This window comes from Drosophila eugracilis, unplaced genomic scaffold (assembly GCF_018153835.1).
Source record: "Drosophila eugracilis isolate 14026-0451.02 unplaced genomic scaffold, ASM1815383v1 contig_90, whole genome shotgun sequence".
In the NCBI taxonomy this organism is placed as follows: Eukaryota; Metazoa; Arthropoda; class Insecta; order Diptera; family Drosophilidae; genus Drosophila; species Drosophila eugracilis.
The window spans coordinates 5,930,305-5,953,520 of NW_024573812.1; the positions used below are offsets into that span (position 1 = coordinate 5,930,305).

The window sequence follows — 23,216 nt, forward strand, 5'->3', positions numbered from 1 at the left end:
TATAAGGAATATAATTTACTTTTAGTCAAATCTTTTGATTTCCTATTTAGTGTATTTATTAACCACTTTTTTGAACAAAATTCTTTAAAAAGAAACATATATTTAAAACAATTTAGTGACCAACGATTTTTCTTAAGATCTGTAACATCGTTAAGAAACTTTCAAAAATTTTTCTGTGTTGTCGCAACGATTGTTAACTGTATCAGATGATTGATGGTTGATTGATAGCTATAGTTCATAAGATGGCTGGATAGTGGCAGACAGAGTGTCTGTGGAGGAAACAGGGTGATGTAATTACAACCTGAAAATTAAAAGTCATAATGAAAGAGCCTGCCACCAGTGCACTGGTTGCCCCTAAAAGTATACACAATCCTTAAACTTTGGAATTTTTCAGAGAAAAATGCAATCAGATAAGGAAAATCTGTTCTTAAGCTTGACTAATCCATTTCGGCAAAGTATCAGATAAGAGGTTTCCCTAACAACAAACTTTTATTTTAAATCTGTACACTGGCACCCTGTTGTCCTCATACTCCTCTTACACCGATACTCCTCCTTGGCTACACGGCGTATGAGTAATGGGGCGAAGGCAGACTTGTCTGGCCGCCGAATGCCCAAAAGCTGAGTGATCTGTAGAAAGCACCCATACGCACAATGGCTATGTACCTCCTAAGCATACATATACATATTATCCACCTGGTTGAGAGAGAGGCCGACTTCGCCCCACCTGCGTCACGGTAACGTTTATTGTCCATTGCGCTAATTGCCCCGAACCGAGCCGACTTCGTCTCCGAGATTCAGTGGGGAGTGGGAAGACTCTGTATATCTGTGTGTCTGGCCGGGTTTATAGCCGCTCTGGCGACGCCATCGCAGCAACAAATTAAAGCACAAACATTGGCTTAATATCAGTCACTAAGCGATCGTCCGACTGTTAACAACAAATCGCCAGCGGGGGCCAAATTTAAAAAAAAAAATAAGAAAAATAAATCAAACGTAAACCCTTTAAACAAAGCGCGCGCGAATTTCGTAAATCCTTGCAACACATCAGGTGTTAAAAATTAAATAATTAAACAAGCAAATGGTCACAAAGAGTTAAGCTAAACAGTGTTGATTGCTTCTGCAAATTCTGGCCTTATAGCCGCACCATCAAGCATAAATATCATCATTAACGCGGCTGTGTGAAAAACTAAACTTTTTTGGCGTCAATGTCGAGGACAAACGATTGGATCCAACAATTAATATAATTTCTTTATAATACATATAGTAGCCGCCATAAAAGTTCACACAAAACTAAATCGGTTCAAAAGGTAATTATTGTGCTTGGGCAATTATTTCTTTGTTTACATCGAGCTTTTCGTGTTTATCATCGCCTATTTTTTAAGTGCCCTAATTATTTATAATTAATTCCCGCACATCAAATGAGTTATCAGGCATACTTATCAGATGCATGTGACAAAATAAAACAAAAACCAGTGAATCTTCGATCCCGGCCCCCTTTTACTTTTCAATTAGCCAAGTCATGAGCCGAATAAGAAGTGGGAAAAATCATAGCTACCCTCATTTAATTTTTGTTGCGGTGATAAGCCCCGAATTGGATGTTATAAAAGATTATTGGCTCAGTTTTATCTTGACAGCTACCTACAGTTCCACTACACATGGTGCAATAAACCTGAAGTTCAGTTCAGATTCTGGGAATAAAAAAGTGTACTCCCCCTTTCACCCACACGCCTGTCACTCAAAAATTGGCAAGGTTGGGGGGTATTATCACATCATTGTTAATATTTTTATTGCCCGAAAATAAATGGGCTTGAACAATGAGATAACTGCAAGTTCAACACTACAAAACTGTCAAACTGTCCCATCAATTATGCGGCTCAGGCTCATCCGTTTTGCATATCGAAAGTGTGTGTGCGATAAGGTCGCGCTATATACATATTTATATATATATATTGAACCGATTTACCTTACTGCGAGAGATCGTCTGACTTTGAGTGCCTTATCCAGCCCGCAACTCCCCTTGCACTGAGAGAAAACTAATAGCATGTCAGTGAATATTTAAAGCTGTTAATCATGAAACTGATCATATTATTAGCTAATTAAAACCTATCCTGTTTAGTTTGTTTAAATATATTAAAACATCTTCTTCAAATCGGAAATATGTCAAACAAGTTTTTAATTCAAAATCTTGTTAAATATAAAACTGGTATGAAAATAGATCAAAAAGTCGTTTTCAAAAAAGATTAACTATTTCGAAGAACTAATGAAATATTAAAATATTTCCTAGAAAAAGCCATTATACAGCCATAATAAAATTGAATCTTGATCTTAACAGGTTGCTTAAATTGTTCTTTTAATTAATTTATTTGTACAGATTATTTATTTAGCTTCAAGTATGTTTGGAAATGTTAAAAATCTTTATTCATAATAAACAAAAATCGGATATTTCTCTCTGTAATGGAGTTTAATGAATGGTATTGACAGTCTGTCAGGACGGTCAACGGGTTTTCTTTTTGCCTCTTCTTGCGGCACGTGAAGCGAACACAAAAGCAAAACAAAAGTGGCAAAAAATTTAAACAAAAACCAAAGCAAAACAAAACTGGTAACACAAAAAGGCAAAACAAAAAAGCTGTTTTGGCTTTAATGGAATGCATTGACCCAAAAGAGATCCTACTCGAAATTCCATTCAAAAATTTTGGCAATCAATTAAAGGTACTTAAGGCGGTGCTCGAGAATTGGCAGGGAGAAATTCCTGAAGTCAAAATGTTCGAAACTCCTTTATCACTATTGAAAGACAGTTTATGTAATATCTGGGAAGGCCATTCGTTGGGATCGCGGACTTATGGAAGCGGGTCAGGGTATTAAAATAATACAGTTAACAATGGAGTATATGACATCGATAAGGAGGAGATAAAGATCATGTATTGTAAGTCATATAATTTTATGAGGAAAGAAAGAATCCGCACAAGGTAACTCCATTGATCAAAACAATATCTTTACAACGAATTCAGGTCAACATCCGAGCAGTCACACCCTCCCATCACTTTTCTCATTTGACGTAGCACTTTATTAGCTTTACCTCATAATTAAGATTTAATAAATCACTATATAATTATTTAGGCAAACTCTCGAAATGGAATATTTCGTTTTCCGTTTCGCTCATTAGAGGAGAAATCCCCAAAAAAGTTAAGAAAAGTCGTTACTGTGCCAAGGCACGAAGGCTTTCTAGGCAATTAGCACGTTTATAAAAGCCCAAATCGAAGTCTACATCTTTCGGTGACGCACTTAACGCGATCTTTAATTAATTTATAAATCAAATGGCGGAACTAATTAATGTAATTGGTCATAAAACGAATATTTCCCGAGTGTTGGACTAATCGAAAAGCTAATCAATGTCCAAAAGTTTCGATATGATTCAATATCAAACTGGGTAGTGTGGGCGCGTGATGTCGTATAAAGTGTGGGGCCCCCCAGTAACTGGAACCCAATTAGAAGTCGATCATAAAGATTTACCAATTCGATTTATCGATTTGTTGGCCCAAAATAAAAGGCAATCGCTTTGGGTAAACAACAAATAATGACCGATCGTAGGATATATACATGTGGGGACTTCAATGTCAGCTAGTATTGATTTACTTTCTTTATATAAGAAGTATGGTCATTGTACAGTGAGTGATACTAACCACTAATCTTATCGATCCACCAGATAATATTGATAATAATAACACGCTCCGCCACGATTAACGGTCATTAAACGTAATTATTTAATTCCTTCGATCGCGTTTTCCCCATCAAAAGTCTAAAGTTCTCAATGAAACTTAATAGGTCTTCGAAATTTATTGAATTAATGCAACAAATCGAATCAGTATATCATTGATGAGTACTCTTGTTATTAGTTTCGCTGGGTCAGTAAATCAGTTAAGTGGATTGTGGTCTATTCCTCGCCCATTCGGTTGTATTCGTTTTCGGGTTCGGGGCCGATAATGTTATCAGTTTATAATTGATTTTAAAAGTAGCTTTAAGTATTTTATTTTTATTAGCAGTGAATTTGGCATGCTGCTTGTATTTGTTGTTCATTGATTATTGTTGTCGTCTTGCTTTAAGTCGTTATCATTTCTGGACATTATTATTTCGACGTTTTCCGACACTCTTAGGCGCCGTAGCCTTCGTCGAACCTAAAACTTAGAGCCCACGCCCATTTCGTTAGCCAACTGATCGTTCAGTTGCTTTTGGCCAGAGGACGCGTTCGGTCCTCCCATTCCTCGAAAACTCTTGTAATCGTTTTATCCTAGCTGAAAAGTAAGTTACCGGAAACGTGATGTTACGTATATTTTATTCGCGTAACCCGAAATAAATCAAAGGATTACAAGTTTTTGTGAGGTTTAACAAAAATAACCTGTTGTTCAATTATATTTATTGCTCACTTAAAAAAACATTTCTCTGGAAATTACATGACTAAGTTTTAATTCATTTTTGCCCTTCTATATGTTCATATCATTTCTACCAAGTTTAAGTTCAATTTCATAAACCAAATTGCGGGAGAAAATGAAAACAATGGTGATGAAGCTTTTGGGGTAAATACTGGCACTATTTGGAAAATTTTCCATGGTTTTAACTTTATGATCGATCGAAGTTAAGTATGCCAAGGAAATCAAGATAAAAATCACAGTAAAATCTTATTTGACTACGGTTTTATCAAGCTATAGAAGAATTTTTATTAGAAAATTTTTCGTTTTTAATTGATAGAAAATTCTTTGTTTTTAATTGATAGAAAATGAATTCATGATACTAAGGAATATTGTTAAAAATATTTATTAAACAGGATGCACAAATTAATTGTGCAATTCAAACCTTCAAATAGCATTTACATTAGTATCCGCAACATCAATAAGCTAAGAAATCCATCATGTGACCTTTCGGTTTATGGATGTTATATGGCCAAAGTCAACAAATTTCCCGGCCTTCAATAACATCATTTTTAACAGTACCCTAATAGATTCATAAATTTCAATAGAAGAGGGAGCGGCTCGTAAATAAAAAGTTTATGAAGATTACGCTAATCTGAGTTCAAAGAACATGGTCAAATTGCAGGAATAAGTGGTTCGATCGGCTGGGCTGCTTTAATTATAACCCGCATATATGAATGAATCAACTTATTGGGAAAAGTAGGTGGTGGTGACTACTATATAGACGCTGATTTAGGGTCCGGTTTTACGGCCATAGTCAAAGGAATTACAAGCGTTCTTTTAGGGCCATTATAAAGCTAAATTTTATGAACGGAGTGCGATTGTTGTTTATTTGCCCGACCCCACCTCCAGCTCCGTTCTTTGCCATTTCCGATAACGATCGGCCAGTATCAGAAATCTCTTTGGTAAGGCAATTCTAATACTCGAACGTTCTTAAATGCCGATAAGATATGCCCCGGGCTTGTGCCTAGCAACCCTCGAGCGGATTAACCCAAGCCTTAAATGACCAACGAAAGCGAATCTCGTGCTTCCTCCCTGCGATAAAATCCCGTTCGTGTGCGGTCGATCAATCAAATGTGCTAATTCTGTTTAATAACAATCGATTTGGGGTAATTTCTTTGTTTTTTCAGATGGCAGATAATAAGGGATTTACCCCAGATGAACCGGATACCCGACCATCGGCACCAGTTGAGGACCCGCCATCGTATACGAATGCTGTGACCAAGTCAAATGACTTTAATTCTCAGTAAGTGGAAAGATTTAACAAAAAATGTAGATAAATGTAAAAATTTTGATACTTTTTTTTCCAATGTAATCATTTTTTATAAGTTTTTTCGTTAAAGTTTCTGACAGAAAATGATTAAACATTACTTTTTTATAATAAGAAGTATTGTAAAGAATTAAGGATTCAATATCCTAGATTTAAACTTATTGAATTGGCTAAATTTTAAAATTAATCACAAACTTTTACTATCTCTTTTATAGTTCGAACTTGACAGACAAGAACCAACTATCCCTGTCTGAGGATCCTTACCATCCCTTCGAGCACCGCGATCCCAATGGAGCCAGTGCAGGTGGCGCCTTGGCGCATTTGCTCAAAAGTTCTTTGGGAACGGGAATATTGGCCATGCCCATGGCATTTCACAATGCCGGTTTGGCATTTGGAATGGCCATGACGCTGATCGTTGGATTCCTCTGCACCCACTGCGTACACATTTTGGTAAGTGAAATGGCTAAGATTTTAGCACCTGATTCTGAATGTTGACTCAACCAATTACGACAGACAGACAGCGTTCAGACCAGGTGAGCCGTATAAGCCATGGCTGACGTAGTACCATTCGGTTTTTAAGTAGTTCAAGGTGCCGAATCGATGGCCTATAGAAGTAATAGGGACCAGATAAGCACAGCAATGGGCAGTACAATCAATGCACGCGTCTTAACACGCAGACTAGTCGCCACTCGTCCTTATCGTTTGGAGATACAATGTGCGATTGTTTGTATTTTTATGACATCCATTTATGACCAAGAATTTCCGATCCTCACAAATCCACTAAAGACGTAATTCCCCAGAATTAGCTGCACTTCAATCTCCAGACATCAACGGATTCGCGTGACCAAACATTGCATAAATCAAATGAAAATTCCCTAAAATGGCCAACTCACTGATCCTCTATCGGTCATATATAAATATAAATGCGGACATACATAATAAAACTCTCGAGTCAGCAGATTTATGGCGTTAAGATTTGGAAAGTCATTTTGGACTTTTCCCGAGCGCCTTAAATGGTTTTTCAAGTGCTTAGCACTACGATCAATTAGATTTACTATTTGTAGATTGAGTGTATTATAAGTTCCTTGTAAAAATTATTTTTAAGTGAGATAATCATCCACTACATTATCATGATGTAGTTCCAAGTAGTCTATCACTTAGCAATCACTTAACTTTTCCATTGAAAAGCAGTTGTTTCTAGTTGAAATTAATTCATAGACTAGATAACAAGTTGCTCATTACAACTTTAATATTGTAAATCGGATATAATGGATATATACATTATATGAAACATATTTTAGGATTTATAAATAATTTAAAGATCTTTTATCAATGGAGCTTTAATTACTTAAATAACCTGGGAACTTGGCTATAATCACCATATAGATAAATCATATAATAGTGATACTTAATTTGCCTTACAGGTTAAAACTTCACATGACATTTGCCGGGATGCCAAGGTTACATCTCTGGGATTCGCTGAAACGGCGGAGAAAGTTTTCGAGTACGGGCCAAAGGGAATGCGTCCCTACTCCAACTTTGCCAAGTGAGTAGAGCTAACTCGTAACCCACAAGATGATCCTCAATGATAATTCTCCTTCACTTCTTCAGGCAATTCGTGGATATAGGATTGATGGCCACATACTACGCTGCCGCATGTGTGTATATCGTATTTATTGCGACATCTTTCCACGATGTCATCAACTACGATTGTGGCATTAACTGGGATGTTCGCATCTACATTGCCCTAACCGTGATTCCTTGCCTGCTTATTGGTCAGATTCGTGACCTCAAGTGGCTGGTGCCTTTCTCAATGATGGCCAACATCTTCATTGTTGTGACATTCGTGATCACGCTGTACTACATGTTCGATGAGCCACTGGTATACTCCGACAAGCCATTGATCGCCAAGGCTGCCAACATTCCGCTCTTCTTTGCCACTGTGATCTTCGCCATGGAGGGTATTGGTGTTGTGATGCCTGTGGAGAACTCGATGAAGAAGCCCCAGCATTTCTTGGGATGTCCTGGTGTCCTTAACACGGCTATGATCACGGTGGTCTCGCTCTATGCCGTCATCGGCTTCTTCGGCTATGTCAGATTTGGAGATCAAGTGCGAGGCAGCATTACGTTGAATCTGCCAGAGGGACAATGGCTGGGAGATACAGCGAAGCTCTTGATGGCCGTCGCCATCCTCTTCACCTTTGGCCTGCAGTTCTATGTGCCCAATGAGATCCTGTGGCGCAAGATCGGACACAAGTTCAAGCCCGAAAAGCACAACATTACACAAATCCTGCTGCGCAGTGGCATTATCCTGCTGAGCGGTGGTGTTGCTGCTGCTATTCCCAATCTGGAACCCTTCATCAGTCTGGTTGGTGCTGTGTTCTTCTCGCTGCTGGGCATCTTTGTGCCTAGCTTTGTGGAGACCGTTTACCTGTGGCCCGATCGCCTGGGCGTTTGCAAGTGGAAGATGGTCAAGAACATCTTCCTAGGAGTGTTCTCCATCCTTGCTCTGGTTGCCGGTGCGGTGGCCAGTATCAACGAAATCATCGAAATGTACAGCGGCGAAGATTAAGGTTTTCAGAGGTTCACTTCACCCTTTAAACAGACACGTAGTATTACACCAGATGCAGGTAGCTCCAACAATGGAAGCGGTTGAAATACGAGTAAGAGTTCAAAAAGCAGGCAATGCCCAGATTCAAATCAGACCCAAGTTACGGCCATGTTGAACATGGTCAGACGGCTCGCCAAATGCCAAAACTGCCGATGCCGTTGACTGCATGAACAAGATGATATTAAGTTTAAGTGCCTTGTTACACAAACTAAGCTGCAATTCATAGAATTTATAAATGTTATTATTTTAAGTTGCTCAGCATTCCAAACCATAAAGAGAACAGTATAAAAATGACAATTTTCCGGTGTTTTCTTTTTTGGTGTCCTCCTCCGAAAATGGAAATAAAAGCATCATGGCTGTGTTGCAATATTGGTATAAATATAATAGTTACGATCTTAGAACAAAATACAATTAATTACTTGGAATAGAATACAGCGGCGCGCTATGATAATATTGTTGCATGCGTTGGCGGGAGTTTAAAAGATATTCTGGGACTGATGTGTAATCGCTTCCGGTGTGATTTAATAACTAAGTATCTATATCGAGTGAAATATGTTTAAGTAATCGCTTGTCTTAACTATATAACTGCCTAATGCTGAGTGTGGAGCCGAATCTCAAGGTATATCTTAGCTCTGTGCCCCTTTACTTCTTCTTCTTTTTAGAGCTGGAACTGGTGGCCACAACCTCGCTCTTGCGCTTCTGATTAGCCTTCGGTTGGGGCGTAGGTGCTGGTGTGTTGGAACTACCACTTCCACTGCCTGCGGACACGCTGCCTTTGGGTGCCTTCTTCTTCTTCTCGGCCCGTTCCTTCTCCTCCAGTTCGATATTTTCACGCTCGATAAGGGTAATCAATGTATTGCAACGACGCTGTAGCTCCAGAGCTGTTCGAGATTTGATGAACCAGTCGAAACGGAACTGAGGAGAAGCTCTGTGGGAGAATTGGAAAATGAAATGAGATTTCTTTCTCATTAATCAAGTTGTAAACTTACCTTATAGCCGCTCTCAGCTCCTCGTACACGTTCTCCTTATCAAAGCCTAACTTATGAAGCATGCAAACTAGAAAACGATCCTCTATTTCTGTGTAGTTTTTGCCCTTATTATTGCCATATTGCAAACGTAGCTGATGGAAGGGAGCCCGATAACGCGACATCTAAAAGAGAAGGATAAGTTTTAAATAAAAAAAAACAATGACAAAATAACTAAAAACTCACCTTTTGGTCCAATGCCTTCTTAATAGAAAGTCGTCGCTGAATCTTGCCCTCTCCACGCTCAATCTGACCCATAATACGTTCAATATCTTGCAACTCAGTGCAGCGCTCCCAGAAAACAGCATTATACTCAATAACCTCCTCCGGTGTCTTGCCCTCCACATCCTTGGCAATGTTGTCGATGTCATCTCGACCGTACTTCTCGTTGGCCTTGATGAATTGGTTGAAATCGCGCTTGGTCCAGGCAGTAAAGCCATGTGAGAGCAGGTTTTCCTTCTCCTGGATCTCATCCTCGGTGAGCGGTTCCGCCTCATCGATCTTGCGCTGCTCCTCCCGCTGCACTTTGGTAGCCTCTGAGCCCAGTTCCGTGTTCTTGGGCACCTTATAACCAACGGTCTTGCGGAAGTAGTAGATCTCCTGGTCGAGAAGCTCAAAAAGACGGGGCGGGAAGAACTGGAAGTCCTGTACGATGGGTTGCTTGGGTGGGCGTGGAGCCTTAGGCGCCTTGGGTTCGGAAACGCGAAGCGCCTCCCGGAAATAGGCATCTACGGCATAATTTGCCTTGCGCTCACGCTTCGGTGGTTCGATCCAGTTACCAAGAGCATTAAGCTTCTGCTTCTCACGCCAATCCTCACCTTCAAATTGGTACACAGAGGATGTACCAGCCTCGCCGTTTGTGTCCATGGTGAAGGTGCGCAGCGAACTCTCGCCTAGACTATCCAGTGTTGCCTTCTGCTCGGCTGTCTTGGCCTCTCCGCGCTCTAGGATAACGTCAATGTCCTCGTCTGTAATGTCGGTTTCCTTTGAGCTGAATACTTGATTGGCTCCGAAACGAATAATGTTAAGCATTTCATCCTTATTCAGCTGATTAGAACGATTGTCTACCAATCGCCCTCCCTGAATGACCATCTTATCCAAACGCAGCTTGACCTCAGCTCTCTCCACGATTTTTTCCTCCACTGTGCTTTCAGTGATCAGGCGGAAAACTCGCACTTGCTTCTTCTGGCCGATACGATGAGCACGATCCATAGCCTGCAAATCCATCTGAGGATTCCAATCCGAGTCGTAGATAATGACCACATCAGCTGTAGCCAAATTAATACCCAAACCACCAGCTCGAGTTGACAACATGAAGAGGAACTTGGCGCTGTTGTCCATGTTGAATTCTTGAATTTGTCTGTTACGATCCTCGTGAGGCGTCTGACCGTCTAGGCGACAGTAGTTGTAGTTACGCCAGTGGCAGTAATCCTCTAGGATATCCAACATCCTTGTCATCTGAGAGAAAATTAGCACACGCGATCCCTGCTCTTGAAGCTTAGGCAGCAGTTTGTCCAAAATGGCCATCTTTCCGGAGTTGAACACCAAATGGGTGTCTGTGGTGTAGGGTGGACCAGGCTCGGCGCCATCAAACAAGTACGGGTGATTGGTGCACTTGCGCAGCTGCATCAGGATGTTCTGCAGTCTCATCTTCTCCACTTTACCAGCCCCGTTCACCACGTCGATATCCTTTAGCAGCACCTTGGTATACCAGTCACGTTGCATTTTGGACAGACCGACAAATATTTTCATCTCCTTCTTGGGCTTCAGTCGCTTCTCCACTTCGGCCTTAAGACGACGGAGCAGGAAAGGCTTGAGCACTGCGTGCAACCGCGTGATCAACGCATCATCACCCAGACAAGTGTTTGTATTGAACCACTCATCGAAGTCCTCTGACGAATTGAACACATCGGGCAGCAAAAAATTAAGCAGAGCCCACAGCTCGTGGAGATTATTCTGCAGTGGAGTACCGGTAATCAGCAGGCGATTTGCGGTCTTGAACTCTCGAAGGATCTCCGAAAGCTTTGACTTTTCGTTTTTAATACGATGTGCCTCGTCAATGACCAAATAGCGCCAGTTAAACTTCTTGAAAACAGACTTCTCGCGGATACACATCTCATAGGAGGTCACGCAAACATCCCACTCGCCCGGCATGAGCACATCACGAATGAATGTATTACGTGTATCCTGGTCGCCGATCAAACAGACGGCTCTGAGGGAAGGACACCACTTCTTGAACTCATTCACCCAATTCTGCAGTGTAGATTTGGGCACAATGACGATGTGAGGACCAGCTTGGTTTCTACAGGAATAATTTAAATGATAAGAATTTCTTGGGCGTTTGAATGGCTATAACCTACTTAAAATGCTTAAGGTATCCCAGTAAGGATATAGTCTGTAGGGTCTTTCCAAGACCCATTTCATCGGCCAAGATCCCGTTTATGCCATTTTCGTATAGCGAAATCATCCAATTGAGACCGCGGATCTGATAGTCACGCATTTCTCCACTTTTGATGTAGGCGGGTGAGGCATCAAAGCGGAAGATCTCTTTGGTGGCCGAGTCCTCCGCCAAGAGCTCCTCATCCTCCTCCTGCTCAGTTTTGCGATGTCGATGGCTGTTTAACAAGAAAAATTAATAAACATTTTGGGTTTTCATTAGAATTATTACTTACTCGGCTACATCCTTCTCCTTATCCTTGTCCTTGATCTTCTTTGGCCTGCCCTTGGGCTTAGTAGGACTCTTCGCGCTGTTAGTCATGAAGTGCGTAAATATCTCCGTTTGCTTAAGTAAGAAATCGAAACGCCTACTACGATCCGCCTCGATTTTGTTGTCGAACTCGGCTTCCTTCTCACCAGATGAACTGGTGGCCGCATCCGACGTTGTCTCGTTCTGGAAAATTTCGATATGAATTATTAGACCTGAGTAGCAATACCACAGTAATTTAACTTACTGAGTTCTCCTCGGTTGCCTCAACGGCGGCCCCTTCTGTTTTCGACATATTTGCAATGCCGGCGTCTGTCTCTTAAATTGTATTCAGTTTTTTCACAATGTTAGCCTCAGCAGAATAGCGTGCTGCAGTTCAGTTTCCGTTAATTTGCACTGAAAATTGTAAGGTCAAATTGTTAGTCACGTTATTAACAGAAGAATATGAAGCAATTTACACAAAACAAAGTTAGTTTTGCTTAAACAAATGGTAAATAATTACATGCGATTTTTTTAATGAATGGTGGGAAAACTGCGCGTGCTATCGGAAGAAATTACGATGAATGCGTGAAGTTGGCTGCTGCAGGGAAGGTGGCGGCAAAATATCGATAAGACATCGATAACTCTGGTAGGGTAGGTTATGTTCGTTACAATTTTAATAATTGGCAACATTATGGTTAAGTGTTTTTCAGAATGAAATGAGAAAGGAACAAACAAGTTTTATGTTTTAATTTTATTATCACACACTAAACCGCCAGGTAAGTGTGACCAAAGGTTAAGACTTAAGAAAATCCCTTTACCGGCGTTTTAAAATGATTTACTAATAAAATTCTAAACGGTCACATGCCAAAGCTAGCTCCTCGTTTTTTAAAAAAAACTATCCAAAATGAGTAAATACAATTCAAAGTACCTCGAAGAGAAGCTCAAGCGGGAACTGCAGGCGGAATACGTGAGCGTGACGGATGAATCTGACGGTTGTGGCGGCAAATTCAGCGCTGTAATCGTGACATCAGCCTTTAACGGCAAAACCCTATTGCAAAAACATAGATTAGTGAACTCGACACTGGCCGAAGAACTAAAAGAAATCCATGCATTCTCCCAGAAGTCGTACACACCCGAAGAGTGGGAGAAAGTGAAAGCCCAATAGTAGCAAAACCAACATACATATATACACACTCTATACATACAACAACAAATACAAGCCGCAATAACCTGTTGTTCGTTTGTTGGTAGTTGCGCTTTTGCGTCTGATGATCCGATCAAAGAAACGAAACCCGAAAAAAACAGCAGTCGAACAAAGAAAGTGAAAGGGAAAGCACAGGAATCGGTACTCAGATTTAGGAGTTACCACCAAATAAACAACGCAAGTGATCCGCTAAACGCAAACGTTACATAAAAACCAACAATAAAACTTTAAGTACCCGCGAGAGGTCGTCCACTCGAAACGCATTAGCATTACAATTTCAAAAGCTGATATACCGATAAAGCTAATAGTCATACGGAATACAGAATACACAGAGATCACCACGAACAATGCTTAAGTTCCAGGTCCATTCACCGGGCAAAGTCATCCTCCATGGCGAACACGCAGTGGTCTATCAACGACCCGCCCTAGCTGCCGTTGTCGGCTTGGGAACTACTCTGAGATTCCGGCAATTGGATGGAAGCCTTGTGGCTAGTTTTCAACTAGAGGCACTCAATTGTACCCTGGAGATCCAACTGCCAGAGTTTAATAACTTCCTTACTGAATTTAGGAGCAAATATCCCTCAGACAGCACTGCCAATCTTCTTGAAGCAGTCCGGGCAGAGGTTTCCAAACAGCTAGAACGCTCGGGAGGCAATGCACCAAAACAGCACACCCAGCGGGCCTTTGTCTCCATCTATTATTTGCTAGCCGGCGCTGTACTCTCCTCACCCGGCGATCCAAAACTGACACTGCAAACCGGTTTCCAGGTGCAGGTAGAGAGCCAGTTGAACGTGGGCGCAGGTTTGGGCAGTTCCGCCTCTTTTGGTGCTGCTTTAGCAACGACATTTTTAATTTTGGCCGGACACTTTGATAAAGACAATTACTTGAAAGAGGAAAACCAGGCTTTGATCTCGAACTGGGCATTTGAATCAGAGCGGGTTAACCATGGCACGCCTTCGGGTCTGGACAACACAGTGTGCACTTACGGTGGAATGTTGCGTTATGTCAAAGGGCAGGGCTTCCAATCGCTGAAGATACAGAAACCTTTAAACATTCTGCTAGTGGACAGCCGTGTAAGTCGCAGCACCGCAGACATCGTCGCGAAGGTTCGCCATTTAGGCGAGGCCTTCCCACAGCTAATTGAGGCCATTTGGCAGGCCTGTGAAGAGTTGGTTGCCGCCGCTGTTCCGCTGTACGAGAGTTTTGGTAATGCCCAGGACGATAGCGCTAAGTTCGAGCAGCTGGAGCGACTGTTCCAGATCAACAATGATTTACTGAAAGCTATAGGAGTTTCGCATCCGAAGCTGGAACAGATCTTTACTATCGCTTTCAAAAGGGGATTTTTCTCAAAGCTGACGGGCGCCGGTGCCGGTGGATATGTTATAGTTTTACTACCTGAAAACTTCGAGTGCAACGAGGTCTACTGGAAGCTTAAGGAGGAACTTGAATCAGCAGGCTTCGGTGTCCATGTGACGACTGCTGGAGGCGAGGGTTTGCGCGTTAGTTCGTTAGATGACTGATGCGGTCTCGTTTTGTTTTGCTATTGTATGTATTCCTGGTTTTGTTATAACTTAAAAATAAAGATTTATACATGTATTTTGTACGGCAATCGGGTTTCTTTAGCGCTGGCTTCTATCTCGAGTTTTGTAGACGATTCCACGGTTTTTCATATCTCTTAGAGTCGATTGTGGAAGAGTTCCGGAGACGGAGATGGCATAAATGCCACGGGTGAAGCGGGCTAAAAGAAAGGTAGAACACATGTGTTAGTTTTGTCCTCTTGAATTATAGTTAGAAAGCCTTACCCAAACGCTGCCACTTGGCCACCCAGGAATCGGTTGGCGTCGTCAAGGCTATAATCCCGTCAAAGTTGTTGCTTGTGTGATCGTAAACATTATCCTTGTTGTTCTTCATGCGCAGGAACTCTTCACAATTTTCGCAGCCATCAGTCTCAAATTGATCAAAACTCTGAAAGCGGAAAATGGGGTTCATTATAAAGTTCTGGATCACCGGGTAAACATAACGAACTTTTACAAGGGAGCAAACGAGGCATGCACGCAGTCCTCGTAGATCCTTGGGAATCGCCTCAAAAGCCATATTTATTTCTAAATTAATTATTTTAAAACTAAAATCTATAAAAACCGTGCAAAACCAAGCCACGAAACTATAAGAGTGACCGTCTTTAACAACTTTATTCCACGAAAGTTATCGATTGCCAAAACAACCGACTAAAATGGTCATGAACGTTCTCACGATATCCATTTCGAAAATATTTTCATATCTTATTTCAAATACTTGTAGCACCACCCATATAAGTTTTCAAACTTTTTGAGTAAAACTAACATAATTATAACTTGTGACAACATTGCTGTATTAGTATTGTGATACATTTTAAACAAAAACAATAGACTTTGGCCTTGGTTTAGTTCGTTTGTTCTTGTAATAATCCTCCAGAACTTCGAAATAAATTACAACCACTCCATAGTGTTTCCATGGTTTGGATCCTGAAAAATTAAAAGTAATTTTGTAATCCTGAATCGGTAGTGGGGGCAAAGACACCTCATCCAATCGTAAGTCACGCGCAAACAAATGGCCCTAAAATATGCAAATACTAAATTGTTGTTATTAAAATATGATCGCTTCAAAAACTTACAGAAAGAGGGCAACTGTGGTTTACATTAGTCCAGGCCTGCAGATGACCCATAGTGTATTTTTCCAAAATATTATATTCTGTTTTATTTTTTAAAAGTTGACAAATTTCAAAGGAAAACCTAATGGCAAAGGGTTTGTAAAGATTTGAAGAATCCTTGTAGGCAACGTCTACCGTCATCTGAAAAGTACAGATTTTATTTAAATGATAAACATATATGAAGGTGTCTTACTAACTTTAATATTAGTTAAGACATCCTTAACGTCGCAGTCCATGTTCATAACTGATCGAGTCCAACTTATGGGCTTCAAAATACACGAAACATTGCTAAAATAAGCGCCATTTGCTATGCATTCACTTTTCCTAATTTTGTAGAAGTGTCCATTGCCGAAGGACTAAAAAACTAATTATTAAGATTTAACTTATTTCCGTCTTATTAACATACAAATGTATTGGCAAGGTATAGTAAAACACCCAAGTATAAATGAGCAACGTCAATCCACTTTGCCATGTTCGTCGTAAATAAAAATGTTTGGATAAAAAAAACCTAAAATGAACACTAATTGCATTTTAATAACTAAATTATATTAAAAGTCGTAATTTTACGCGTGAACAGTTTTTAAATCAACAACCGATAACAAACGATAGGTTGATGACAATTAGTCAGTGGTGTATTAAAAGATGCTTTTGTTTCATATTTAAAATAAAATGTCGCTCAAAAAAAATAAATATAAACAAATTTTATTCATTGCGGTGTTAGATATATATAGAAATTAAATATTTTGTAAGCTTCTTAAGTTTTTTAAAGTATATAAATAAAGAAACGGCAAAAATATTAAAACTTTTAAGTTAAAAAAAATGTCTAACTACATAACACGTCTAGGGTTAACGAATTCCGTAAGCTGATGAAATCCCACGACGCCCCTGGCAATCAGCTGTTACGCGGTTGTTGTGGGTGTGGAACAGGCGAGCACCGAATAGCGGACAAGAAACGAAAGTAACAACGGTAATTAGAGAGCTCCGTTAGACTTTAACCGCACTGATCGTTGGAACATAAAACCGCACAATAATCCGCCATGTCCTCCTCCTCTACATCGAGTCCGACGGACAATAGCTCCCACGGATCTGTGGCGCTATCCTCAGCTCTAAATCCGTCATTAAACCCGGTCTCCGGGACAAATACGAGTAGTCAGAAGCCATTTTCCCTCTCCGAGCGCCTGAACTTTGAAATATACCGTTATTCCAGCTATTCTCCGAACTATCTACCAGAGTAAGTACTAGTTCAAAAAAATAATATGGATGCTCCGGATTTCGTAATTGACAAATGCGCATTTTTATAAATTCTATTGCATACGATTTGTAGAAACGTCCTGGTGGACTGTCCCAACGATCAAACTTCCAGGTGGTCCGCATACACCAACAGCCCGCCGCAATTTCTAACCTTGAAGCTTCGCCGTCCCGCCATTGTGAAGAAAATCAAGTTTGGCAAGTTCGAAAAGTCGCATGTGTGCAATATCAAGAAGTTCCGTGTTTACGGGGGTTTGGAGGATGAGCACATGGTCTTGCTGCTTGAAGGGTAAATTATTCTCCAGGGTCTTTCGAGATCAATCATTATTAAACTGGAATATTCCCATTAGTGGCCTAAAGAACGACAACATACCGGAAGTATTCAACTTACGCTGCCTCACCGAAGACGGTTCAGAAAACCTGCCAATACTTTACCTCAAGATCGTACCCCTGCTCTCCTGGGGTCCGTCCTTCAACTTCAGCATCTGGTACGTCGAGCTGCACGGCCAGGACGACCCCATGTACACCAGTGCTCGCATGAAGAACTACAACTCGCTGCGCGAGGTTGAGATCATAAAGCTGTGCCTTAAGCACTTCCGCCAGCAGGGTTACATGAGTGCCTTCGGGGCGCTCCAGGAGCAGACAAATGTTCAACTGGAGCACCCACTGATCAGCGAGCTCCACAAGTGTCTGGTAAGCTAGTCTTTTCTATCCAAAAGAGCTAGCTTTTTAAAAGAATGTTTATTTCTTAGGTTTTGCAGGGAGACTTTGAGAAGGCTGAGCGGTTTATAGCCGAATGTATCGATGAAGGTCTAATGGATGAGTATTTGCACAAGCAGGACTACAAGCACAGCTGGCATATGAAGCCTACTGAAAGCGAGTTAAAGCCTGGTTAGTATTACTTTCTGTATTTAGTAATCAACAGCTAAGTTTCTATTATTTTAGGCAATCGCGGTGGTCATCAGCTAGTGGTGGATGCCAAAAAAAGACTTATATATCTTTACGGCGGTTGGGATGGCTTCCAGGATCTGAGTGACCTTTGGGTATTCAACATCGACGATGATCAGTGGTCGCTACTGTGCGAAAGATCCGAGCTTTCCAATGGACCCACACCCCGATCCTGCCACAAAATGGTCTTCGATCCTATCAGCGAAAATGTATTTATGCTTGGTCGTTACCTGGACAACTCTATACGAACGTCAGATTATATAAAGAGCGACTTTTATCTGTACGATACGAGAGCTGGAAACTGGATGCAGATATGCGATGACACCAGTCAAGTGGGTGGTCCACAACTTGTATACGATCACCAAATGTGCATGGATGCCGATAAGCGTACAATTTATGTTTTTGGAGGGAAAATACTCACGCCTCGAAGTGTCAATGCCACGGGCGCGATAGAACCGGAGTATTCGGGGCTGTTTTCCTATCACATAGCAACGAATACCTGGGCACAGATACTGGTTGATTGTCACCATGCCAGCGCATCTCTGGCAGATGTGATGTCCATTAAGTCCAGGATTACACATTGCATGGTGTTTCATAACGTAGGTTTCATTCACTTTATGATAAACTCTATTTAATTATTATTTTCCTATACCAGAAACATCGAAAGCTCTACATTTATGGCGGCCAACGGGGCAAAGAGGATCTGGACGAGTTTCTCAGCTATGATGTAGACACCCAAGCCATATCGGTGCTGAATAAGGAGCATCCGCATCAAGGTACTTCTGCTGGCAACGAAGCCAAATTCGAACCCTCTTCGGGGTACACTTTACGTGCCACCATCGACTGTGAACGAGATGAGATCTATATATTTTCTGTGAGCTGGAAGGACAATACCTTGGAAGCCTTAACTGATTTCTATATTTCCAGAGCCTGAGTAAAGTCAAGGATCGTCGAGATATACAGCATATTGATGCATCAAACTCATTTTGGGTTTATTCCCTGCGCAGTCATAAATGGTCAAGGATATACTACTGTCGGCACAGTGGCCAGGATGCAAACTCCATTAACAGAATGAACATTTTGGGAGCTAGCAAAGGCGATGGTTCATTAGAACCTTGTCCTCGTTATGCCCACCAGTTGGTGTACGATGACTTTGCTAATACTCATTATTTGTTTGGAGGAAATCCTGGAATCTGCCAGCAACAGCAACTGAGACTTGATGATTTCTGGCTGCTGCGGTTGGAAAAGTAAAAATGCCGTCTGCTGATTGTAACATATACTTATAACCTTCTTTTATAGGCCAAAACGAGATGAGATTCTAAAACATTGTCGGTTTTTGGTGCGTAAACTACGCTATGAAGAGATGACGCGCCAGGATCCCTTAAAGGCAATGCAGTATTTGCGGCATCACATTGCCGCTGTGATTGATCATAGCGATTCGGAGCAGTTGAATAATGTATGTTTTGTGTTTTTTATAGAATTAATATTTTTGAATGTTTTTCTATTATTTGTAGTTCCATAAACTTGCTTCCTTGCTCTTTAAAAATCATGATAGTAGCCTCGAAAGAGAGTGTACGACACCAGCGTTGTCCGCTGATGCTGAAGATCTCGAAACGGATCCCGATGTGTCGGCCAAAATAAAAGGTTTTATTTTAAATTATTTTATTTGGCCAGGATATTAAACTCCAATATTTTCAGATGAAGTGGCTGATGGCCCCGCCACTGAGAATCTTTCGTTGGAATCGAATGAAAGCCTGATATCTTCCGGCATCTCGGAGACCGCGTCCAGCCCCAGCTCTTCGTCATGCACCAAAAGAGCCCGCACGGAGTGTACTCCAGAACTGAAGAACAAACGTGCTTTCTTGTTTAACAAACTGGTGCAACTGATGCCACCGAGCATGGTCCAACCGGAACGCAACCTCAGCGACTTTGTGGTCATGTGAACGCCCAAGTGCCAAAAAACTGATTTAAAGAACCCCCATCCACGATTAAATTTAGCTTATTAAGAGTGCGTGCGAGTTCGTTTTTTAACTGTTGAATAATGTGATGTTTATTTTGATTGTTTGCCAATTCTAGGTTCGTTGGCCAATGCAAAGCATGACATGAATATGATTTGTGATAGTTAATTTGTACTGAAAAAATAGCTGAAATCAGCTTGATTCATAGTTATTGCACTTAAGACAAAATAAGAAGAGTTTGTGAAACGTGTTAAAATTAAACGATTGTGTATGTAATTATAAGTTTGAAATAAAAAACAGTTTTGTAACGTCCAAACATGGGGGAGGTCTTCTCGAAATCTTATTATATATATTAATTTGATTTTTAATTTCTAGAGCGTACATACATAAATACATAGAATCTTTAAAATACTTTAGAGATTTGTTTATCAAGACATGTGTCTGGAATTTCTTGCAGTTCTTATATTCTGTGAATATTCAAATCCGTGTCACAGCAAATTAGTGTCCTTAAGATGTGTTTCTAGAATTGTGTCCTTAACAGCTGAGAACACAAACCTAATATTTTCCGTATCTAAGCGATGTAAAAAATATTTTATTAACCTATTTCACATATCGTTACTGATACTTACTTGTAGCAATGGTAAAATGGGAATAGATGAATCGGTCAGGGTCGCGATTTTCGTTCACAAACATTCGCAGTATAAAATTTCTGGCTTCACTTGCATTTTTCTTTCGTCCTATTGGTTAAGGCAATTAGGAAATAAAAATGTTATATCTACTTCTAAATTCGATTTAGACCACTTACCTTTGTACTCAGGAAAATAGTCTGACAAACTCGTAGACATTATTTTCTTTCTAAACACATCATCTTTGTTCAGAAAAAGAATTATTGAGGAAGAGTGAAACCATTGGAAAGAAATTATCGTGCGAAATAAAGCTCTAGACTCCTCCATTCGATTCTGTAAATGGTATACTTGACTATTTAGTGGTAAAAATGGTAAATATCAGTCTTACAACACTTTTGCATTCAGCCAATGTTTGATCGAATTCCGATAGTGCGACTAAAAACATAATCGACGTCACATTCGAAAAACAGTGGATCCACTTTCTTCTCTCAGTTCGTTGTCCGGCTACGTCCACCATTCTGGTAATTAGTGATTAGTTAACTTAGTCCTGTTCAAATAAGTTAAGTTATTACCTTATCACATATCCATCCAGCGTGAAGGGATACTCAATAATCTGAGTTGTTGGCACTCGAACACGAAGAATGTCCTGCTCGGTGGCCAAATAATCAGTCTTTTCAATTCGACTTATTTCGCTTAAAAAGCTAAATTGGAAAAGGTAAATCAAACAAAAATTTAAATTAAAATAGTTTTCCAAGAGTATATCTTACTATTCGGTTGAATCAGTCAGCTGGTATTCCCTACGACGCTTATAACACTCCTTAATGCCTGCATCCTGCCAAAGCGTTTTGATAGCACTTAAGTATGGATCCTTCAAATCAGTGACGGTGTTGTAATCAATTGTCTTCACCAGATCGGCCAGTTTCTTTGGATAAAATTCATCATAAGACAATTAAGGATTGGTCTAATGATTTTCTTACGCTATGTTCCTTTTGACTATATGGAATCTTCAGAGCTTTCATCGCGTCGATCATTGTCTGCATAGCCATGAATATGTTCTGGAAAACCAGCTTAATGTACCCACGCTTGTCCTCGTCCGTGTAGCCTTTGCCATGAATAATACGCATCTGTTTAATGAATGTTGACTTGCCGGACTCGCCAGTACCTGGGTATATAGGTTTGAAACATATTAGCATAAGTTCTGTTCAATTAATTCGTCCTGTCCAACTTACCCAGGACCAATAGTTTCATCTCTTGTCGCGCTCTCTTTTTGTCCCTGCGCAAAAACTTATCGATTTCGTTACTAATGCGCCTTGCCTCCGCAGCGTCATCTGAGAGGCAACAGTCCATCATAACTAGATCCATCGCTTTGCAAATCTAAACTCCGCCGTTTTAATTAAAATTCGATTCCTCAAATGAGAACGTTTTGTAATTAAAAAATATTAAGTTTGAAATATTTTGATTCGTCTTTAATATCTTATCGAAAATATTTTGTATTTTGTTTATTTATAATTATTACGTTATTGAAGAATGCATATAAGATTTTTTAGATATCAATAAGAATATAAGGATATAGGGTATAAGATATCAAAATATCTTCACCAGTTATGATTCATACAAAGATTTTATTTACTTATTTTACTGCCAGTGAGTTCCGTTTAATATGAGTGATAAAACAAGATATTACTCACTTGCTCGTACAATTTTTCTCTCTAAGTTATATTTTAACAATAGTATGGAGTATTCACCGAATTTTTGAGGCTTGCCAATGATTCCTCTTTGGCCTTTTGCTATTTTTCGAATTTCTCTAAAAATCAAATCTCTAAATGATAGATTTGTTTAGTATTTAAGCCTATTTGTTGTAAAACTTTGTAACTTATCACATGCTAAAAGACGAGCTTTAAGTAACGCCCGGACGGTGCAGAGAATTTCGGAAAACTGAAAGGCTGTTCGGTTTTCAAAGTGGATCGGGGTTTATCTGCATTACGAAGAGTCATTCCATTAAAGAGAGTGTTCATATTTCTTTTGAGAATCTACACAGAAAAAAATCAGTCTCTTAATCCCAATTAAATTAAAATGGAATTTATAATATTGTTAAATAATGTAACTTTAAAAATCTTGATTTTTGGATATTTTTATACGGACAAACGAACGGACAAGCATATAATTTTACGAACTTTAGGATTTTGTTATTCTATTCCATAAAAAAAGTTTACTTTTACCAATAAAATGTTCTTCAAAGATTTTAGGACTCTCTTAAAAGATAACTTCTCTTAATTTAGGACTGACAACCCTCTACAGCTGTTCAACAGTTTTTTTTGTCAACATCCGGGCGTGAATTTAGAAATATTCGTGATTTTCAAAGAAATTATAAAACTTCTATAACAGATAAGGTCACATTAGGTCATATTAGATGAAATCTATGGAATAAAAGTGCAATGAGTCATCAGCCAAATAAGTTCTGAGATGGTTAGCTACTAGAGATGTCTGAAAATAA

The 23,216-nt window shown here is 40.0% G+C and overlaps 8 protein-coding genes across 10 annotated transcripts; 4 read left to right on the forward strand and 4 right to left on the reverse strand.

The window, feature by feature from the left end:
• The first annotated feature begins 898 nt into the window (after positions 1–898).
• Positions 899–8,638, forward strand: LOC108112844 (proton-coupled amino acid transporter-like protein CG1139). Of its 2 annotated transcripts, none has more exons than XM_017223157.2 (5): positions 899–1,304; positions 5,591–5,706; positions 5,946–6,180; positions 7,155–7,276; positions 7,342–8,638. In XM_017223157.2, the coding sequence occupies exons 2-5, from the start codon at positions 5,591–5,593 to the stop codon at positions 8,300–8,302; spliced, it is 1,434 nt and encodes a 477-aa protein (XP_017078646.1). In that variant the 5' UTR covers positions 899–1,304; the 3' UTR covers positions 8,303–8,638. The 2 variants fall into 2 exon arrangements, with proteins under 2 accessions (XP_017078646.1, XP_017078645.1); XM_017223156.1 differs by lacking the exon at positions 899–1,304 and adding an exon at positions 4,194–4,293.
• A 60-nt stretch (positions 8,639–8,698) lies between these two features.
• LOC108112842 (chromatin-remodeling complex ATPase chain Iswi) lies at positions 8,699–12,652 on the reverse strand. Of its 2 annotated transcripts, none has more exons than XM_017223154.1 (7): positions 12,573–12,652; positions 12,318–12,466; positions 12,039–12,256; positions 11,727–11,981; positions 9,553–11,668; positions 9,331–9,491; positions 8,699–9,269 (listed from the first exon to the last, which is right to left on the reverse strand). In XM_017223154.1, the coding sequence occupies exons 2-7, from the start codon at positions 12,363–12,365 to the stop codon at positions 8,984–8,986; spliced, it is 3,084 nt and encodes a 1,027-aa protein (XP_017078643.1). In that variant the 5' UTR covers positions 12,366–12,466; positions 12,573–12,652; the 3' UTR covers positions 8,699–8,983. The 2 variants fall into 2 exon arrangements, with proteins under 2 accessions (XP_017078643.1, XP_017078644.1); XM_017223155.1 differs by having other exon boundaries at positions 12,529–12,579.
• Positions 12,653–12,887: 235 nt separating this feature from the next.
• On the forward strand, positions 12,888–13,233 carry LOC108112847 (bolA-like protein 2). The gene has a single exon (XM_017223161.2). The coding sequence runs from the start codon at positions 12,957–12,959 to the stop codon at positions 13,215–13,217; it is 261 nt and encodes an 86-aa protein (XP_017078650.1). The 5' UTR covers positions 12,888–12,956; the 3' UTR covers positions 13,218–13,233.
• Positions 13,234–13,587: 354 nt separating this feature from the next.
• Positions 13,588–14,852, forward strand: LOC108112845 (mevalonate kinase). The gene has a single exon (XM_017223158.2). It carries the CDS (start codon positions 13,604–13,606, stop codon positions 14,774–14,776), a length of 1,173 nt encoding a protein of 390 aa, XP_017078647.1. The 5' UTR covers positions 13,588–13,603; the 3' UTR covers positions 14,777–14,852.
• LOC108112846 (transcription elongation factor SPT4) lies at positions 14,787–15,432 on the reverse strand. The gene is made up of 3 exons (XM_017223159.1): positions 15,282–15,432; positions 15,059–15,221; positions 14,787–14,994 (listed from the first exon to the last, which is right to left on the reverse strand). Exons 1-3 carry the CDS (start codon positions 15,348–15,350, stop codon positions 14,876–14,878), a joined length of 351 nt encoding a protein of 116 aa, XP_017078648.1. The 5' UTR covers positions 15,351–15,432; the 3' UTR covers positions 14,787–14,875.
• A 202-nt stretch (positions 15,433–15,634) lies between these two features.
• LOC108112450 lies at positions 15,635–16,451 on the reverse strand. The gene is given in 4 exon segments (XM_017222296.1): positions 15,635–15,849; positions 15,851–16,083; positions 16,140–16,298; positions 16,349–16,451. Coding segments are annotated over 4 exon segments (663 nt in total). The 5' UTR covers positions 16,415–16,451; the 3' UTR covers positions 15,635–15,644.
• Positions 16,452–16,755: 304 nt separating this feature from the next.
• LOC108113156 (muskelin) lies at positions 16,756–20,412 on the forward strand. Its single transcript, XM_017223665.1, has 10 exons — positions 16,756–17,173; positions 17,267–17,479; positions 17,541–17,883; positions 17,943–18,081; positions 18,136–18,737; positions 18,794–19,012; positions 19,066–19,385; positions 19,438–19,594; positions 19,653–19,782; positions 19,837–20,412. The coding sequence occupies exons 1-10, from the start codon at positions 16,980–16,982 to the stop codon at positions 20,079–20,081; spliced, it is 2,562 nt and encodes an 853-aa protein (XP_017079154.1). The 5' UTR covers positions 16,756–16,979; the 3' UTR covers positions 20,082–20,412.
• Positions 20,413–20,496: 84 nt separating this feature from the next.
• LOC108113157 (G protein alpha q subunit) lies at positions 20,497–22,743 on the reverse strand. The gene is made up of 9 exons (XM_017223667.1): positions 22,411–22,743; positions 21,952–22,129; positions 21,700–21,884; positions 21,490–21,644; positions 21,295–21,423; positions 21,111–21,240; positions 20,902–21,055; positions 20,726–20,833; positions 20,497–20,667 (listed from the first exon to the last, which is right to left on the reverse strand). Exons 2-9 carry the CDS (start codon positions 22,082–22,084, stop codon positions 20,585–20,587), a joined length of 1,077 nt encoding a protein of 358 aa, XP_017079156.1. The 5' UTR covers positions 22,085–22,129; positions 22,411–22,743; the 3' UTR covers positions 20,497–20,584.
• Positions 22,744–23,216: the final 473 nt, after the last annotated feature.

What these genes read in the sequence shown, in the direction of transcription:
- LOC108112844 (XM_017223157.2), top strand. Translation starts at nt 5,591, where the DNA reads ATGGCAGATAATAAGGGATTTACCCCAGATGAACCGGATACCCGACCA. An exon ending in CCCACTGCGTACACATTTTG is followed by an intron (nt 6,181 to 7,154) that starts GTAAGTGAAATG and finishes TTTGCCTTACAG; the next exon opens with GTTAAAACTTCACATGACAT. An exon ending in CCCTACTCCAACTTTGCCAA is followed by an intron (nt 7,277 to 7,341) that starts GTGAGTAGAGCT and finishes TCACTTCTTCAG; the next exon opens with GCAATTCGTGGATATAGGAT.
- LOC108112842 (XM_017223154.1), bottom strand. Translation starts at nt 12,365, where the DNA reads ATGTCGAAAACAGAAGGGGCCGCCGTTGAGGCAACCGAGGAGAACTCA. An exon ending in GGATACCTTAAGCATTTTAA is followed by an intron (nt 11,669 to 11,726) that starts GTAGGTTATAGC and finishes TTATTCCTGTAG; the next exon opens with AAACCAAGCTGGTCCTCACA. An exon ending in AGAAGGCATTGGACCAAAAG is followed by an intron (nt 9,492 to 9,552) that starts GTGAGTTTTTAG and finishes CTTCTCTTTTAG; the next exon opens with ATGTCGCGTTATCGGGCTCC.
- LOC108112847 (XM_017223161.2), top strand. Translation starts at nt 12,957, where the DNA reads ATGAGTAAATACAATTCAAAGTACCTCGAAGAGAAGCTCAAGCGGGAA.
- LOC108112845 (XM_017223158.2), top strand. Translation starts at nt 13,604, where the DNA reads ATGCTTAAGTTCCAGGTCCATTCACCGGGCAAAGTCATCCTCCATGGC.
- LOC108112846 (XM_017223159.1), bottom strand. Translation starts at nt 15,350, where the DNA reads ATGGCTTTTGAGGCGATTCCCAAGGATCTACGAGGACTGCGTGCATGC. An exon ending in TCGTTTGCTCCCTTGTAAAA is followed by an intron (nt 15,222 to 15,281) that starts GTTCGTTATGTT and finishes TTCCGCTTTCAG; the next exon opens with AGTTTTGATCAATTTGAGAC. An exon ending in GGCCAAGTGGCAGCGTTTGG is followed by an intron (nt 14,995 to 15,058) that starts GTAAGGCTTTCT and finishes CCTTTCTTTTAG; the next exon opens with CCCGCTTCACCCGTGGCATT.
- LOC108113156 (XM_017223665.1), top strand. Translation starts at nt 16,980, where the DNA reads ATGTCCTCCTCCTCTACATCGAGTCCGACGGACAATAGCTCCCACGGA. An exon ending in GCGAGCTCCACAAGTGTCTG is followed by an intron (nt 17,884 to 17,942) that starts GTAAGCTAGTCT and finishes TTTATTTCTTAG; the next exon opens with GTTTTGCAGGGAGACTTTGA. An exon ending in ATTCGGAGCAGTTGAATAAT is followed by an intron (nt 19,595 to 19,652) that starts GTATGTTTTGTG and finishes TATTATTTGTAG; the next exon opens with TTCCATAAACTTGCTTCCTT.
- LOC108113157 (XM_017223667.1), bottom strand. Translation starts at nt 22,084, where the DNA reads ATGGATCTAGTTATGATGGACTGTTGCCTCTCAGATGACGCTGCGGAG. An exon ending in ATAGTCAAAAGGAACATAGC is followed by an intron (nt 21,645 to 21,699) that starts GTAAGAAAATCA and finishes TTTTATCCAAAG; the next exon opens with AAACTGGCCGATCTGGTGAA. An exon ending in CTGACTGATTCAACCGAATA is followed by an intron (nt 21,424 to 21,489) that starts GTAAGATATACT and finishes TTTCCAATTTAG; the next exon opens with CTTTTTAAGCGAAATAAGTC.